The sequence below is a fragment of the Sinohyriopsis cumingii genome, chromosome 10, assembly GCF_028554795.1.
Source record: "Sinohyriopsis cumingii isolate HCF-2022 chromosome 10, ASM2855479v2, whole genome shotgun sequence".
Classification (NCBI taxonomy): Eukaryota; Metazoa; Mollusca; class Bivalvia; order Unionida; family Unionidae; genus Sinohyriopsis; species Sinohyriopsis cumingii.
Window position 1 is genome coordinate 103,558,119 of NC_142970.1, and position 20,485 is coordinate 103,578,603.

At 33.3% G+C, this 20,485-nt stretch overlaps 1 protein-coding gene across 5 annotated transcripts in view; it reads left to right on the top strand.

Moving 5' to 3' along the window:
* The window catches only part of LOC149790748 (uncharacterized), a 253,054-nt gene that overhangs the window by 96,010 nt on the left and 136,559 nt on the right, over window positions 1-20,485 (top strand). For all 5 annotated transcript variants that reach the window (XM_089972803.1, XM_089972807.1, XM_089972808.1 and 2 more), the window contains one exon: window positions 11,052-11,195. In XM_089972803.1, coding sequence (XP_089828929.1) covers window positions 11,052-11,195 — 144 coding nt within the window. The remainder of the gene's footprint in view (window positions 1-11,051; window positions 11,196-20,485) is intronic.

The window sequence follows — 20,485 nt, forward strand, 5'->3', positions numbered from 1 at the left end:
TGGTACTTATTTGCATTCAACAATGTGATTTCTATTTCTTATATATGTTTTACGTCACAGTTGCTGTTTTTTTATATTTAATTTTATTTATTTTAATATTGAGATAAACTGTAGATTTATCAACACTTGTTTTCATTGTTTCTATTTCTCTTTGCAAATTTAAAAAAAAAATCCTTTGAAATAAATTCCCATGATGTACTTTCCCCTGCTAATTCTTCGTTACAAATCAGTTTTTCATTGGACATTATTTTTCATTTATTTAAAAAAGTTCATCAAACAGATAAAATTTTCTTCATCAAAAAATCACGGTTGTTGAATCAGAAAAATCTGACAGCAATCTAGTGCATTCTTTACCAGCTGTGCATATAGTGGGTGATTTGTTTTCATTACAATTTTCATGGTCATGTACTACTATGGTTCATTCCACACAGAAGTCTAATACATTCTTTACCAACATTTAGTGGGTTATTTGTACTCAATACTATTTTCATGGTCATATACCTCTATGGTTCATCCTGCACAGCAGTCTAATGAATTCTTTACCAGCTGTGCATATAGTGGGTGATTGTGTTCTCAATACTATTTTCATGGTCATGTACTCTGATATTTCATTCCACACAGCAGTCTAATGAATTCTTTACCAGCATTTAGTGGGTGATTGTGTTCTCAATACTATTATCATAGTCATATACTCTGATGGTTTGTTCCACACAGCATCCAATGAATTCTTTACCAGTGTTTAGTGGGTGATTTGTTGTCAATATTATTTTCATGTACTATTGCAGTAGATTATAGCAGATACAAGGTAATTTAGATACATAAATTAAAAACTTCATAAGTTCCAATTTTTTCGTGGCAACAATAATGCAGAGTGCATAATTTGTGTCAGACAATATGCTACTGACAATGAGACTTTTTACTTTAATCAAAACAGATTTTGATCTTCATCTGACAAATCACAGCACAAGCAGACATTAAATAGAAATTTGAAATAGTTGATATTTGAAATAGTTGATTCTTTTTTATTAAAATATTTTTTAAGGACATATTTCATTTCAAATCTGCATTTACAAAAAAAATGGGGGCCCCGAGTGGCCGAGTGGTCTAAAGCGCTCTTCGTTATGGATCACTGCCATCTCACCTCTGTCTGCGTGGGTTCGAGTCTCGGATTCGGCTAATGTGGGTATGTGAGAAAGCTTGCCAGTAGCTTCTCGTGGGTCGGTTGTTCTTTCCAGAGTTTTCCCAGGTTCTTCCTCCACCATTAATACTGGCTGCCATGTATAGCCTATCCTGTGCTGAAAAATGGCGTTAAACCCTACAACAACAACAACAACATTCACAAGATGTTACCTATTTTCATGGCCATACATTACCACAGCTTTCTTTATAGAGGTACTCGTAGTTAGATCATATAGTAGTTTAGTGTACATGATTCATTCTAATTGGTAGCGTGATAATGAAAAATATACTTTGAAACAAATCAATATTTCCTGATGTCAGATTTAATGTTTATTATTTTCCTTCTGGAGTTATTTTTGCAGAGGCTGTAACATCAACAAATTCAGCTAAAATATAAATCAACATTGGGATAGTGACCTTGCATGTTTGTAATAGATAGACTTAAGTTTAAAATTATGATCACCATGATACTGCCAAAAAATGTTAAATGGTCAAATATGTTTTTTATATGTTCAGCTCATAATCTGCTATGGTTAGATATGGTTAGATGTGGTTAGATATGGTTAGATATGGTTAGATGTGGTTAGATGTGGTTAGATATGGTTAGATGTGGTTAGATATGGTTAGATGTGGTTAGATATGGTTAGATATAGTTAGATGTGGTTAGATATGGTTAGATGAGGTTTCTGCAATGGATATGAATTGACCGTTGCAGTGACAGGACTTCCAGTTCTATGTAAGTTCAAGATTTCACTCATTCTTTTCACTAATGGACCAAAAATACTAGTCAGAGTGACCTAATTAGGAGAAAAGCCTAAACAATTTTGTATTATGTATTATATACTATAAATGTCATTTACTTGGTGACAAGATGGCCACCAGTTCATCCTTTACTAACCTTGCAAGCACTATGCAGATAAAAATGGACATTTTTATTTTTAAATTCTACATGAAAGTAAAACCCAGAATCATGTTAGAGAAATTTAATTATATTAACTAATTTCTGCTAGCTCATGCTAATTAGGATTGGTAATTGCAAGCACCTGCTCAATCAACTGCAATGATAGTACAGTCAGAAGAATTGAAAGTCCTGTTGTTGTTGTTGTTGTTGTAGGGTTTAACGCCATTTTCAGCACAAGATAGGCTATACATGGCGGCCAGTATAATTGGTGGAGGAAGAACCCTGGAAAACCCCGGGAAGAACCACCGACCCACGAGAAGGAAAGTCCTGTAATCCATAGTACAGTCGGTACATTGGAAGTCCTGTTATTCATAGCTGTCAGTACTTTGGAAGCCTTTAAATAGCTCTTTAAAATGGATAGTAATCAATGTTGCTTAAGGCTGTATATGGATACACACCAATAATTATTTACAATCTGTATTATATGCAACATTTAAAACTTGGGATGACTGCCTTTGTGAATATTGTGATGCAAGGTACAGTAGGTCCAATTTCTTAATGATGAAATTAGAAGGAGTCTAAGCAAAAAGGATGAAGTTAATTCTTTTATTGGGTACATTTTTGTTACTTTTGACCAAAATGTATGCATCCCACATAAAAATGGGAATGACCTTTCTACAGACTAAATGGTGATGCAGTTAAACAAAGAAAATTTATTGCTAACAGCTTAAAAGGGTAAACTCCTTTTAAAACTTGAAATGCGTGTGAGCGTGTGTGATTTAGATTTTTAACATAGCTTTAAACAAATTTCAGTCATATCACTAGGATGTCTGCAGTGTGGCAGTTTATTGTGATGCCTTGCACTGGGGCATCATGCCGCAGACATGAAGCATCATGTCCCACTCAGTCACATTATCCTGACACCAGGCCGACCAGTCCTAACACTAACCTCTTAATGCTGAGTGCCAACTGAGGCAGCTGCTAGTATGATTTTTATAAGTCTTGGAATGACTCGGTCAGGGTTTTTAACCTCTGACCTCCTGCATCAAAGGCAGATGCTCTAATCATTTAGGCCACTTGAACGGACCTAAACTTGAAAGGCATTAAATGGAGCACATGATATCAGAGTTTGCCTTTGACCTAGGTGCATTATACGTTTTTAACACAGCAATTTTCATCACTTTTGACTATGGTGCATTATACATAATTTCATATATGCAAGAGTGAAGTAATTGCAATTTCTGATCACAAAGTGTTGTTTATGTTGTACACCAGTCTGTATTACAAGATGTAGTTTATGTTGTACACCAGTCTGTAGTAGAAGATGTAGTATATGTTGTACACCAGTCTGTATTACGGAATGTAGTTTATTGTAGTTTATGCTGTACACCAGTCTGTATAACAATGTTTTAACATACTGTAACCACAGTTCATAATGTCTTGATCTTGTTCATGGATTACAGGTAAATACTGAGAAAAGGTTTAATTATTGAACAATGACAGTGCATTTTTACTTGGACAAAAGGTATTTTTAGTTTACCGGTATCTCCCATTGTTACCTGTGGTCTTAAACTAAGTAACAGATGGAAGTGAAACCAACAAGTTCTGTAAAATTCAACAAACAATTTATTTCACTAGAATAAAAAGTGAAAATTTTAAAGACACTATTGCAAATTAAATCTCAAATAATCCTAATGTTCTATCGCAAGTCCAACAGTATAGAAGGTTCTGAATGAATTCTATTAATCTTGCTGATGTACATATTGCCTTGATATATCACAGTGGTATAATCCAGAATGTCCTTTAAATGAATTCACAATAATCTAGAGTAGTGTTTTAGTCCATAAATTCATGAGCACTTTGTAATTTCAATGAATAATTTAAATAAATAATTCCTCTCAAATTATGTCTGATTACACCAATAAAACTTTTATCATTAACTCCCAAAAACTGATATTAAAATGTGAATGAATAATTGTTTACTTAGTTTCATCTGTATACAGTCAGTCACCTGACTAATGATGCAACTGAATACCCTGTATGTTGGTCATTTCAGATGGAAAATTTCATCAAATTTGTAAACAAGGTTATGATATTTATAGCCAGACTTTAAAAATTATGTTTATTTTAAAATGAAAACAAATTGACAAAAGTGTTGTCAAAGATTGGGGTGTGTGGGTGAGGGTTTACATTAACCAACAGGGTTATTCAAAATTGAAAATTTAAATGCCTTGTTTAAGAAAGAAATTGAACTATTTGATATACATAAAGGTATCCAATGTAAACAAAGGACTTGTGTAATCAGAATAAAGGGATTTTATAGCTGATATCATGTAATTTTGGGCACTTAAATATGTGCATTGAAAATAAAAATATGGATTCAAATAAATAAATGCATGTTCTATGTTTTACAACATAACAAATATTATACTGAAGTCAAACTTTCATCAATTATTTAAAATAATCTTTAAGATAACACATGGAACAAGTGAAATAGATCTGTTGGAAAATGTCCATTATTGCAACCTATTATTATTATTATTATTAACATTATTATTATTATTATTCAAACCTCCTTACTGTGGATATCTTCATTCTTAAACATTGAGTGCATTTGGTTTTAGGCAAAACAAATTATGGTTGTTTTTTTTGTTGTTGCTGACACTGACATATTGAATGAATGTAGAACACTAATTAAAGAGGATGCAAATTATATTTGTTTGCATCCAGCATGCAATGGTTGCCATAAGACTCAGTGCATCACAAAATGGACTCTACTACAAATCCAGGATGTTTTGCTATATGTCAGTATGATTTATGTTTAATTCATTTGTGCATGAAATAAATTCTGTAATTTTAGCTACATTTCAAGACCCTGACATGAAAATTAAATGAGATATAATTTTTGATGCTGTGCAGAACAAACTATAATCACTCATTCAACATTTGCTATGCGTTTCTAACACTCTTTGATGTAAGCTACTTGGTTTTAGTTGAAAATGCATCATTCTTTCTTGGGCACCTAGCCAACATTTTCCATTACTGGCTGCAGTTAATTAAATTGGTCATGATAGCGAAAAAAAGTGTTTTATAAATTTTAAGTGTGAATAATAAATTGATATAGATCTATAGTTTGAACACTTACTTTGATATTCAGACTTTATTTATTATTATGATTATTATTATTATTATTATTATTATTATTATTGTATCACTTACAGGTAATACTATGTACTGATACTTATGGTTGCAGGTGATGTCTGACCGGACATGTATTACAACTGCTCTAAATAACTTATCAATTGCTTTGATTCATATGTTATCAGTGTCTTTTCCTCAAGTTTCATTTAAAACAGACAAAAATAAACCTCAAAACTTTCACATCAAGCTTGCAATAGTCCCACCTTTCTAAACTTACAATAGTCCCACCTTCCTAAACTTGCAATAATCCCACCTTTCTAATCTTGCATTAGTCCCACCTTTCTAAAGTTGCAATAGTCCCACCTTTCTAAAGTTGCAATAGTCCCACCTTTCTAAAGTTGCAATAATCCCACCTTTCTAAACTTGTAATAGTCCCACCTTTATAAGCTTACAATAGTCCCACCTTTCTAAACTTAGAAGCCGATAACAGCATGATAAAGTAATTTTAGACAATCATTATTTCTATTTCCATGTAACTTGGATTGCTAATAAACAAAATAGTTACTGGTTAAATGAAAAGGACACATTCCAGGATATAACTCCACGTGTTTATGATGACTGCTGACCTGAATGGTTTAAAGAAAGATTTGTTAATACAATATTTCACCCATAATCAAAACAAAATCAAAATACATTTTGCATGATATCTAAATATGTGCAATAGTTATGCATCACCTAGTAAGTAATGTCATAAATCATATTCTTCATGCTCATTTTACACATTTACTGTGTGTATGGTACCAATTTATTGTTTGTAATGTATTTTTATTACATGTATCTTGTTAGATTATTCTTTTGTAGTATTTAATTTCCGTTGTATGATTTTGGAACATTATTTACCAACAGTTGGTACCACAAGATGGCTATATACCCTACAGCTGGTACCATAAGATGGCTATATACCCTACAGTTGGTACCATAAGATGGCCATATACCCTACAGTTGGTACCATACGATAGCCATATACCCTCCAGTTGGTACCATAAGATGGCTATATACCCTACAGTTGGTACCATAAGATTTCTATATACCCTACAGTTGGTACCATAAGATTTCTATATACCCTACAGTTGGTACCATAAGATGGCTATATACCCAACAGCTGGGTACTATAAGATGGCCATATACCCTACAGTTGGTACCATAAGATAGCTATATACCCTACAGCTGGGTACCTTAAGATGGCTATATACCCAACAGCTGGTACCTTAAGATGGCTATATACCCAACAGTTGGTACCTTAAGATGACTATATACCCTACAGCTGGGTACCTTAAGATGGCTATATACCCAACAGTTGGTGCCTTAAGATGGCTACATACCCAACAGTTGGTACCATAAGATGGCTATATACCCTACAGCTGGGTACCTTAAGATGGCCATATATCCATCAGGTGGGTACCATAAGATGGCTATGTACCAAATGGTGGGTATCTTAAGATGGCTATATACCCAACAGCTGGGTACCATAAGATGGCTATGTACCAAATGGTGGGTATCTTAAGATGGCTATATACCCAACAGCTGGGTACCATAAGATGGCTATGTACCCAACAGCTGGGTATCTTAAGATGGTTATATATAAAACAGTTGGGTACATTAAGATGGCTATATACCCGACAGCTGGATACCATAAGATGGATTTACCCAACAGCTGGGTACCTTAAGATGGCTGTATAAAAAACAGTTGGGTATGTTAAGATGGCTATATACCCAACAGCTGGGTACCATAAGATGGCTATTTACCCAACAGCTGGGCACCTTAAGATGGCTATATATAAAACAGTTGGGTACCTTAAGATAGCTATATACCTTCAATTGTGTATATAACCCTTTTAAGCAGTAAGGTTCTGTTTCTGGACTTGAAAAGGCCTCAACTACATATATATATGTGTGTGTGTGTGTGTGTGTGTGTGTGTGTGTGTGTGTGTGTGTGTGTGATACTGTACATATATAAATGATAATTATATATTATTATTTAATACATACATGAATTACAGGTAAATTCTGGGCATCTGGTATGAAACCTGTGATTCTAACCATCACAGTAACTGAATACTATAATGCTCATCTATATTTGGCTGAATACATTTAGTGTCTGGTACCATGTTTTCAGTTAAAAATAAGATAGAAAAAATCTGACGGCCATTATGCTCATGCCCTTTATCCGAAATTTTCATTTTGAGAATTGATGCCACATATCACTGAAGTCAAAAAGTACAAGTGCTATTAAAGAATGGAAGGGAAAGTAAGATAGGAAATTTAAAATGTATCATATAAATTTTAGTGATGGTGTTTCAAGTCTCATCCAAAGTTATGGAGTGGTATGGATGTTTGGATGAAAACAAAATACTGAGTTGAGACCATGACCTTGAAAATGTGACCTCTAATCAGGTATATATATATATATATATATATATATATATATATATATATATATATATATATATATATATATATATATATATATATATATATATATATATATATATATACATGGTTTATCCCTAATCTCAAAAAGCTTGAAAGTTATAGAACATAAATAAAAGGGTGATAGAACTGAAAATTTAGAGCTATGAGCTTGACAATGAAGATAGGACTCTCATTTTGAAATGCAAGACACTATTTAGTGATGCATCTTATATCATGCTAAATTTTTTCTTAATCTCAAACAGATTTAAGGTTATGGAGCAGAAAGGAAGGTGTGTTGAAAACATATCAAATATCAAATCATGATATTGATAGAGTGTTACATAACAAACCTTCTGGTGATGATATATATTTCTTCATACCTTCATCTCAAACTGTTTTAAAGTTATAGAGTGGAAGGAAGATAGAGATGGAAAACTTAAAATATTGGGACTTGACCCTGACTTTCACCCATAATTTGGTATGTGTCACCTTTGAATGATACAAAAATGTCCAAGTTTCATTGCTTATTCAAAAACTGTTCTAAAGTTATTGAGCAGTAATGAAATCGTGATGGATGAATGGACAGACTGATGAAAACACTGAGCATGTGTCACTTTTCTTAAAAAGGTGAGGAACAATAGGAAAATAATCACTAAAAGAGGGGTAACTCTTATATTTAAGTATATTGGCTTTTACAGAGTTATTTTTCTTTTCCAAGATAGTTCAGGCACAAACCTATTTAATGAATGTTTCAGATAGTCTGTGTAGATCATATATCCAGGTCAGGGTTTTTCTTTCAATTTAGAACTATGCAAGGGCAGAAATAATAATAATAATAATAACAATAATAATAATAATAATAATAATAATAATAATAATAATGATAATAATAATATGAAAATGAACTGTTGTTGAAAAGAATGTTTGAAGACTTAGAAAACTAAATAATATGCAAGGAAGACATATAAAATATCTTATGTAAGCAAAATGACCATGTGCATCAGACATCATGGTATTCTTGAAAAAATTAAACATTGCAACATGACCTCTGCTCTAAGGTTTATACATGGATTACTCCACATCAATCTAAGGTTTCTTCTTCCTCAGCCTCTGTCTACAAATGACCAAATCATAAAAACAATGTAGTAACAACATAGTGTCCAAATCTTTTGAAAGCTCTTATGATGTGTGTGTGTGTGTGTGTGTGTATGTGCATGTGTATGCATGCGTGTGTGTGCACGTGAGTGTATGTGTGTTTGTGTGTGTGTGCATAGACAACATACAATTCCTGTTGACATTTCTCCAAAGGCTCTACATATGAAGAATGAAAGAAAAGAGATATCTTGCCTAACTTGCCTAAATTTTAAGTACAAGTCAGCCTTGGATATTTTCTTTCTCAGGGAAAAATATTTTTTTATCTTTCTCTCAATTAGTTGTTGCTTTTTGTGTGCTTTTTCTGGTACTTTTATATCTTTATTTGCCTTATCATGTAGTGGAAATGGGAGCATTGTGTCTTTCCTCAAGTCAGATCTGGACTGGTCTGGGCAGGTATCAAACCCATTATCCTTATATTACATGTCCAACTTTCCACCAACTGAATTACAACTGCTAACTTAAGACTAAGACTTGTTCATTCCATTGAAGCCATTCAAAATGGCTCTTCTTCACTAACAGCAGTTCTTCATCATAGCATGTCAGGTATTTTTCTAGGGGTTTGATTTTGAGAAATGGAGTGGTTCATTTGGCTATTTTGGAAAATAAGAAAAACATTTTCATTGAAAATTTTAGTATGTTAAAAGGAAAACAGGGTTTGGCTGACACCCACCCACCCACCCACCAGGACCCCATGTGGATTCAGCCCAGTTAAATGATTCAATCACAAACTATTCTTCCTTTTGACATCAAAAGAACATTTTATACAGAAGTTTCTGAAGCAAGCTGTGGTTACTTAATACTGGGATAAATCACTAGAATAAATAGATCATACAAAGTATTCATTTTCCTTAGAAAACAATTGTTATAGGATTGCTCCAGTGGTCTAAGTGGTTAGAGTGGTTGAATGCAGAAGGTTGCAGGTTCGAACCCCAGCTGAGTCATACCAAAGACTTATAAAAATGGTACTAGCAGGTGCCTTGCTTGACACTCAGCATTACAAGCTTAGTGTTAGGACTGGTTGGCCTGGTGTCAAGATAATGTGACTGGGTGGGACATCATGCTACAATGTCTGTGGCATGATGCCCCAGTGCTAGACATCATTATAAACTGCCACACTGCAGACATTGTAGTGATATAACTGAAAATTTTTTAAAGCTACATTCAAAACCTAAAGCACTCTCTCTCTCTCAAATACACACACAATCATACACACAGGTAAAGACAAGTCATATGAATTGATATATACACATGCCTTATGTCACTATACTCAATTAAATCTGGCAGTGTAACTTGAAAAACTGGTTAATCTCTTAGTTACATTGTTATTTAAAGAATGTGAAGAAAACAACACACTTGCTTATTAATTTGTTTTGGGGCTAAATTCTCAAGGTTAACTGTTGTTCATAAAGCTACCTTTTGTGAGTTGGAGGGGGGCAAGTCTTGGGGTAGTGAGGGGGTGCTGATTTCCATACTAATTGTATTCATCAGAAAATTAATAGAGATCAAATTTTGCCCCAAATTATTCTATGTTTATTACACTTGACCAATTCAACAACAACGTTTGCTGTATAATAATAGTTTGAAGATTAAGATGGTGGAAATCTATTCATACATTTTGTTTATAATGCAAAAAATGAAAATCATCTGTCAAGCAAAACATACGAAGGAACATTGTCTTGTCTTAAAAAGCATTAAAAGTCTTTCTGCAAAGGAGACCTGTCACTCATTGGGATGACTATTCTATTTTTAGCTAAGGTCTGTTACTTGTGAGACGCCTGACTTCTTGTGCTATATACTAGCAGAGGATCATTTGGGTCTGCTTATCTTACTATGTATACAATCCAAAGCATAATACATGTGTGTGTGTGTGTGTGTGTGTGTGAGAGAGAGAGAGAGAGAGAGAGAGAGAGAGTTTGAGAGAGTTTTGAAAAAATCTATTAACAAATTTCTTTTGCACCATAATTTACGTATGATGAATTGTTTAAATCAGAAATTATGTCAGTTGTTTGAAATAATAATAATAATAATAATAATAATGGTACTCAGCACATGGTATTTGTTCAAGAACCAAGTTTGAAAGGTAAACCTGCATTCAGAGGTCACTTGTGTACACAAGTTAGTTTGGCCTTTTCTCATGAGTTGTCACTGTTAACAGGTTTAATGATAATATCATCTTGCATGTTTTTTTGTTTTTTTCTTCCAGCGGACAATGAGAGTGATAGTGGTTATGACCCATCACTGTACAGTTCCTTTGGCCTATCAGGGTCTTTTCAGTCCATCAGTCGGGCCAGGCCATCACTGAAAGCAGTCTTTCCAGAGATAATTATCAGTGATGAAAATGGACAAGGTAAGCAATTTTCACATCAAATGTAACTTGCACAAATAATTGTATTCCCTAGTAAACATCACCGATACTGACTGCCAAAAAGATTTTGTGCCAAACAAATTTCAGCTGTTATGGGTTAGAAACTACTGGTATATGCAGCCTCATACTGGCAAGCCATTAGTTGCTTCAAACTGTTTGCTCTAGCAGTATGGTCAGTTTGTTGTCCCTGACTGACCATAAAAGTCAAATTTTCCAAATTTTGAATGTCCTAACAGCTGTGACCAGTTTTGATTTTGAATGTATACAGTACAAATTTTACAGATTTGTTAAAGCTGTTAAAATGTTAACCCTATTCTGCAATATTGTGCAAATACATGGAAGGAATTACCATGCAAGTGTTGGTCAGTTTATTCAGCAGCACAGGGACCAGGTGTGATTAGCAGTTACCCAAGGTTAACAATCATAACCTGCATGGGACAGTAGAGCAGGCCCTCTAGCGGTTGCACCAAGTCATCCACAAAAAGCATGTAGTTACAATTGATAGACTTGATGATTCCTGTTATTGGCTGCTCTTTCAGTCTGGATGACCAGATATGTTAGATAAATATCAAGAATATGATTGCAAAAAATATTTTTAAACTTTCATTGAACAAAATTGTAAGATACATATCCTATAGTTCAAGTTAATATTTTAAACTCAGTAAAGTTTAGATCTTTTTTAGGTTTGCCCTGAAGTTTTAAAAATTTAATTGGCAGTTTGAGTGCATTAAAAAGACTGTATGTGCTGCCTAAACCTTGGTGCCATAAGTCCTCCATTCACTACTGGATTAATTAAGCTAAACTCTTTCTCTTTCATTTTAAAAAGTTGTTGTAGGAAATGGAGATTATGGGTGTGTATGACCACTGATGTTAAGATATTATTTATATCAGCATAATTTTAAGGTAAATTACAATTTAGTGCCACCTTAGTATGACTTGCCATTTATCATCCAGGTATGTAATATTGGGGGATATAGGTATCCCTACATCTGTATGTCTGTCTGTGAATAGTTTAGTTTTCAGATCATATCTCTCTGTCTGTTTGATCTGTTTCAACCAGTAGATGTTCCTTTTGATACTTTCAATTTTGAACATTCGGTACTATTTATGTTGCCATGGAAACAAAATAGCATTAGTTGGATATAGACAGAGTGTGTAATCCATAATCACTCAGATATTTACAGATTGATCTGCATTTGCCTGTGCTACCCCTACTTGAATATTTATCTACTGGTGGGGTAATTACACAGAAGCATGGGAAAAAGTACCCTGTCAATAATTGTCCATAAAATAGCATCTTCTTGAGTATTTACAAATTTATCAAACTTACACAGATTAATCCCTTGTCAGATACACAAAGAAAAGTGTATATTAGTAGACTTCCCTTGTCAAATACACAAAAAAGTGTATGTTGTTAGACTTCCCTTGTCAAATACACAAAGAAAAGTATAAATTGGTAGACTTCCATTGTCAAATACACAAAGAAAAGTGTATATTGGTAGACTTCCCTTGTCAAATACACAAAGGAATGTGTATGTTATTAGACTTCCCTTGTCAAATACACAAAGAAAAGTGTATATTGGTAGACTTCCCTTGTCAAATACACAAAGGAAAGTGTATGTTATTAGACTTCCCTTGTCAAATACACAAAGAAAAGTGTAAATTGGTAGACTTCCATTGTCAAATACACAAATAAAAGTATATATTGGTAGACTTCTCTTGTCAAATACACAAGAAAAGTGTATGTTGTTAGACTTCCCTTGTAAATACACAAAGAAAAGTGTAAATTGGTAGACTTCCATTGTCAAATACACAAAGAAAAGTGTAAATTGGTAGACTTCTCTTGTTAAATACACAAAGAAAAGTGTATATTGTTAGACTTCCCTTGTCAAATACACACAGAAATGTGTAGGTTGTTAGACTTCCCTTGTCAAATACACAAAGGAAAATGTATGTTGTTAGACTTCTTTTGTCAAATACACAATGAAAAGTGCATGTTGTTAGACTTCCCTTGTCAAATACACAAAGAAAAGTGTATGTTGTTGGACTTCTTTTGTCAAATACACAATGAAAAGTGTATGTTGTTAGACTTCCCTTGTCAAATACACAAAGGAAAATGTATGTTGTTAGACTTCTTTTGTCAAATACACAATGAAAAGTGTATATTGTTAGACTTCCCTTGTCAAATACACAAAGAAAAGTGCATGTTGTTAGACTTCCCTTGTCAAATACACAAAGGAAAATGTATGTTGTTAGACTTCTTTTGTCAAATACACAATGAAAAGTGTATGTTGTTAGACTTCCCTTGTCAAATACACAATGAAAAGTGTAAATTGGTAGACTTCCCTTGCCAAATACACAAAGGAAAGTGTATGTTGCTAGACTTCCCTTGTCAAACACAAACAGAAACATGTAGGTTGTTAGACTTCCCTTGTCAAATACACAAAGGAAAGTGTATGTTGGTAGACTTCTCTTGACAAATACACAAAGAAAAGTGTCTGTTGATAGGCTTCTTTTGTCAAATACACAAAGAAAAATGTATGTTGGTGAGTGAAACTTGTCAGTGTGACACAATTATTTAGATCATATCAGTTTTTTATAACTGAAAGCCTGTAATGTTGATTTAAAGCATGTCCATAGCAAATCATATATATCATGGAAGATTTCTCAAGGTCCTGGATATGTTTTTGTTGGTTTTATAATTTTCTTTCACATGTCTGCTTTTGTGGTTAATATATTGGTAACAAGATTATTGTTTTCTTTCCTTAAATAGATTAAGAATTTGCAACAAAGTCATTTTATGTCCAAGTTGTTGTAAATACCAAAACACAAGTCAAAGACAAGAACAATATCTGCTTGAGCTCATAGCACTATGATAGTGACACATTATCGATAATGTCATAATGTAATGATAATGTCTTTTCAAGTCCAGATTGACAATACCGTACATACTCTATATTGTTGTTTTTGTTGTTGTTGTGGGGTTTAAGGCCATTTTTCAGCACAGGATAGGCTATACATGGCGGCCAGTATTAATGGTGGAGGAAGAACCAGAGGAAACCGCCGGAAAGAATCACCGACCCATGAGAAGCTACTGGCAAGCTTTCTCACATACCCACATTGGCTGAACATACTCTATATTGAGGGTATCATAAGGTTCCTGATTGTTTGAACATTCTTGTCTTGCAATGAAAGATAATAACCCAAACTTTCAAAGCAAAAAAGAATCAAGCTGAAACTCAAAGTGCCAAATGTTTGACAGTTCATAATTTTAACTAGAATGGAGTTTGATTCATTGAAATTTCAATATTATTTACCCATCTTTGATCCCTTTCCTGGATTGCTAAATTTCAGTGATGTAGAAGTATGACAGGTATCATGTCTGACTTTATAGTTTTGAGGTTGTGCTTGATTTTTATGTTTAAAAGTGTTTTAGACCATGGGTCATACAGTTTATTGTCTTTTCATATTCACAAGAGTCCCAAATATTGCCCAGATTTATATTTATATTTTCTATTTGGATTTTATGGCTCACAATTTTATTTCAACTTTGCTGCTTGAAAACATGTACAAAATATTTCATTCAGTGTCCAAAAGAAACAAATAAATGAAAAATGACAAGCCTAAACAAACCAAATCCAAACATAGGACATCATCTGATATGTTGTTGATGTTTTGGGGGTTTGATGCCATTTTTTTCAGCACATTATAGGCTATACATGGTGGCCAGTATGACTGATGGAGGAAATGAATCTGTAAGAACCACTGCCCCAAAGGAAGCTACTGGCAAGTTCTCTCACATCATATGACATATGACATTGGCCTGAAGTCATACAGCAATTTAATCACAATTTATATGTAATGTACATTAATGGATTAAAAAAAAACAATGCTTGCTTATTTCAGTCCACAATAAATGCAAGCATATTAGAAAACACATAGTCACGTGTAGCAAACAAAATCTTACAGATATTTAAAGCATTGGTATAATTTTTAATGGCAGGCTCAGGGTATAATATTGGTTTTAAATAATACTAGTTGGTCTGCAGTTTTTGCCTCAGGAAACAAATTACTGAACAATCATTGCTTATTCATGGTTGTATACAGTATTTATATTAGTTGTAGGAATAAAATTTACCTTTACTACATGTTAAATTGTTACTCTGCCAGTTCAAATTACATTGTACAGAGTCAAGAATAAATATTGCCAATGATATGGCAACTGGTGTCAACCCTCTAACAGAACCAATGAGCTCCAATCTCAATTTGTGTGGTCTGGTACCAATATTTATGTAAAGCTAATTGCTTGTAAATTTATGACAATATATTAAACCCATAAAATACGCATCTGTTTTTTGCTGGTTTCACTTTTAAATAAATTAGTACCTACAGAAATTCATTCATAGATATATCTGCATCTGTTACATGACATGGTGCAGGTTTTAGTAACATCCAAAATGGAAGCATTTTAAAAAAACGTAAAATTAAGGGTTTTATTTGAGTAATTTTCTGTTTAATAAAGGATGGCATATCATTCAAATGTTGTTATGATTTTTCTCCTCTACAGTAAGTATACAGTAAATAAGTACAGTAACAGATGTTGTTATGATTTAATTCTTTTTTCCTTTACAGTAACTAATATAAATTAAACAAGTGAAATTCGCTATATCAGTGTCAGCAACCTAATCAATAGTGAAACATGGATCTCTTAAATTTTAAGCATTTTACTTGCTAGCACTGTTTCTGGTAATAAGCATGGAAGCATTCCTCCATTTTCTGAAAATTGTATTAATCTCTCTGTCATGATTAGATAATTTGTTATGTAACCAAAAAGAGTGATGACAACAAGCTTTGTAAAATTTAACAAATAATTTATTTCCCTAGAAAAACAAGGTAAAAATGAGAAAAAGAACTTATGATTTTACGACTCAAATCTAAAAATAAACCAAGAATTAAAAAATTAGAAGTCCTAGTAATAAAAAGTCCTAATGAAACTGAGTTTGAACCCAGATGAAATCCAAAATGGTAGGTGATGATGTATGCTGTGGTCAGTGTCATACTGATGTATCAACAGTTCTTTGTTTAATCGAGGAAAAAAATATTCCAGTGTTTAAATTCTGTGTAAATTTTGATAACTGTCCTTAGAGCACAAGTATTTCCAGGGAAAAATAATCTCTTGGAATTCAAATAATTTGAAGAAAACAAAATAATTACCCCAAAAACTGGTCATAACATAAAACACTTTTAACATCTCAAGTGTTAAGGCAAATAATTATTATTTCTCAAAACATCAATAATAAGTCTAGCTATGATGCAAAACAGATGCCCGGATGTGGGTCAATCCTCTGGAAAAACCTAATTGATACATGTTATTTGTCACATACTCCAAGTATGGCCTCGATTTCACTTTATGAGAAAGAATAGAAAAATAAGAAAAGTTGATTACTTCAACTCTTGCTGGTTCTGAATCAAGGTCAGGAACTAGGTCAGCATTAGTTACAAAGTTTATATTATTAGTTGTTTACATAAAACAGTCAGGTCAAACAGAAGTGAACTGAATTTCTGGACAAAGTCAAACCCAGTAAATGAAGTTACATTACAATAGAATAATTTTTTTTTTAAAACTAACAAACAAACAATTATATTTATATTATAAACAAATATAAATTAAATCAAATATACATGACAAATTACAATTATGACCAAAGATATAAGTAAGTGTGTAAGTAAATTCTATTAAAATGATGCTCAAAAATTTAAAGGGGCACAAAGTTGAAAATGTTTGTAAAAATATTTTGGTGTCCAAATATTTACAGTGTCTTAATGTACAGAAAATAGTCTATATCAGATTGTCTATTTTTCTTCAGAAGTAAGCTGTTCTTAACATTGTTATTATAAGTCCCATGTCCTTTAAGTTTAATCAAGTTGCCATTGAAATGGAGATTCATTATGTTTAACAGTGAAAAATTAACCACTGGAAATCATAATTATCCAGATCCATGGTAGATTTAGCAATCCACACATATAGCTGGCATGGTGCAGGGGAGATAATTGTGACAGACATGTAATTGAATTCAAGGGAAATAAATCTAATATGCTCAGAAGTCAAAACTGGTTTTGTGTTATTGCTTTTCCTATTGTAATTTTTCTTCAGACTTGGAAATGTAACCAAATTTTGTTAAGTGTGTAGAGGCTTGAAGTTAAACACAGAAGATGAGACTCAGTGTTCTACCATTTTAAACAATAACAAACAAACATAGCTATAACATGATAGAAGTCTTATAAAGAGTTTCCTTTCAGTAGTCACTTGCTCACCTTGCTATTCAAATTCATGGCTGTAAAAAAAATTACCACACACAGACTGGACCTTTAAATGACACTTGTATAATGAGGGAATATTACTTTATTAAAAATAATTTATGAAAGCTGACAATTCTGAGTGGATTCCAAACAGGTCACTGCATGTGTTGGCCCTTTAAGGGATAGAATCTTTGTGATGATTTTCACATCCTCTGATGATCCTCCTTCAGCTTAAAGTAAAGGAACACCTCATTGAGGCAGGTATTGTCTATTGCAATCAAGTGACAGGGCTATTTTGTCTCAGCTTAAAATAAAGGAACACCTCATTGAGGCAGGTATTGTCTATTGTAATCAAGTGACAGGGTTATTTTGTCTCAGCCTAAAATAAAGGAACATCTCACTGAGGCAGGTATCATCTATTGTAATCAAGTGACAGGGCTATTTTGTCTCAGCCTTCATGATAGCAGTCTCCATATGTGTCATGTCCATGAGAAAGTATTTATTCCTGTAATGTCCGCATGACACTTAACCTGTTCATAGACAGATTCTCAAGCAAAGTAACAGAGAAGATTGACTACAAACATAGATTAATCTCATTGCTTGTGTACTGTCATCACATTCCCCACCCTTTTGCTTCAAGTAATGAGCATGACCTCTGGTCATCACACCCTGCTGATTGTTTAGTGGACTTCACAACACAACTTCAAATGCCCCTGCTTGGCCATGAACAGGGTCTTTTATCTTTAAGAGAAGAACATTAAATTAACCCAGTCTGCAAGAATACCTATTTTAGGGTCATCTTTCCATTTAAGGGACCAACCTTTTATTTGGGAAAGGGCTTGGGATTTTTTTTTTGGAGAAACCAAAGTTTGACCCCCAAAAGCCTGTCAAAATTGTCTTACTCAGAATTGTGGGAAAACATAAAATTGTTCTATTCATTAGTTTAGTTGCAAAAAATTGACTTGCAATATAAAAGAAATAAAAAGTATCATGGTCATAAAGAACATACCCACACATTCATGAAAATGAAATGGTCAGTTCCTGAATGATGCATTTTTTTAATTCCTTACAGAAATCAGAAAGCCTCCATCATGAGGCAAAATAACCATCACTTTATCCGAGACAAATAAAATTGGGCCTTCCTCAAAAATCCATCTAATCCTGTATATGATGTAGTCTTTAGGCTCAAAATACCGAACTTTGGAAACTTGGAAACCAAACTTCATTCCACCTTTTGGCAGATGACTTTGTCCTCACTTAGAAAAAAAAGCAATATTAGACATACTGCAAAACTATCTGTGTTCCAAAAAGCACTAACTTTGCTATCAATATCCCTAAAACTACACTTGATCTTAACTAAAAGAAAACATCCTCAGTGAATCATCTCCTTTTTTGGAATATATTCAATACATTTGGAGCCTCCTATTGTAGCCATATGTCCCTGTATACAGATGGTTCAAAAGATGGAGACAAAGTTGGAGTTGCCAATATAACACACTACTCACCATCATGAGCCCCAGGTTTTACATTAGTAATTATAGGCCTTCTAGAAACAAATCTTTTACATAAAAGTTCACTGGTTCCCAGGCTGCTTATGCCCCTGAGCAGCCATCTCTTGATCTGAAAACAACATCTTGCATCCATTTAGTGCAATTTTAGTATTTGTGTCTCTCACCAGATTCCATCACTTTTCAAGACCATGTAATAATCCCAAAAGTGACCTTAATAGAGGAGAACCACTGTATATGTTATATATGGTATTTCCTTGAGATGCCTCCTCCAAAACACACACATGTGTGTGTGTATGTGTGTGTGTGTGTGCGTGCGTGCGTGCGTGTGTGTGTGCATGTTGGAAGAGGCATCTCAAGGAAATACCATATATTCTGTGAAGTAAGACAAGTCAACTGAAAGCAACATAGTCCAAAATCTGCCATTTCGTAATGAGCCAGCAGGTCTTGGTCTAGGCATTTAGGACTAATTTAGTAGACATTAATGCTGATCTACATGTTTATTATGTAATAGCAGATCAAGGTTAATGTTACTGTTTTTTTCAATTCACAGATTTACTGTTCTTTCAAAAACAAAATACTATACTATTAGTGAATTAATTGATAAATGTACACTCAATGAATGAATTTACTGTATTATCAAAGAATGAATTTGATGTGCTTTCAATGAATGAATTTAATGAACTATCAGAGAATGAATTTAATATACATTCACTGAATAAATATAATGTTCTGTCAATGAAAAATGTACTGTACTATAAACTAATGAATTTTATCTACATTAAGAAGTTTATGGCTTCTCAGTAGGATAGGACATTTTCTCCTTGAAAGACACAGAAAACTATTTTATAACAGTTACATACAACCCTATTTAGTCTACTGTAACACAGTATGGGGTAATTCAGATGATACAAACATAGAAAAGCTGGCACATCTTCAAAAAAGAGCATTTGGGCTAATATCAATCCAGAAAGAAAGCAATGAAAATTTAGCTGGCAAGCTAAAAATATTACCTGTTAATAGCCCAATCCAGTTGAGAAAGCCAAACTAATGTACATGATATCCAATAATAGTGCTCCTGGATATTTGCAATCACTATTCCAGTATAGGCTACCTGGTAATACTCCCCACCTGTGATCCAATATGTCTACCAAGCAGTATAAAATTCCCAAATCAAATAAGGAGTTACTTTTTAAAAAAGTTTCCAATACTCTGGAACTCTGTTCTGGAATAGTATTCCAGTTGAGATTAGAAATGCCCACTTTTTCCTTCTTCCGAACCCAATATATCCAGAGATGCAGTTAAAATAAATAAATGTCCTTTGTATGAGGGCCTCAAGGTAGATTACTTCTTAGCTAATTGTGTTACCCTCTTTAAATAAGGTCATTATTATTATTATTATTATTATTATTATTATTATTATTATTATTCAATGAATGAATGTACTGCACATTCAGTTAATGA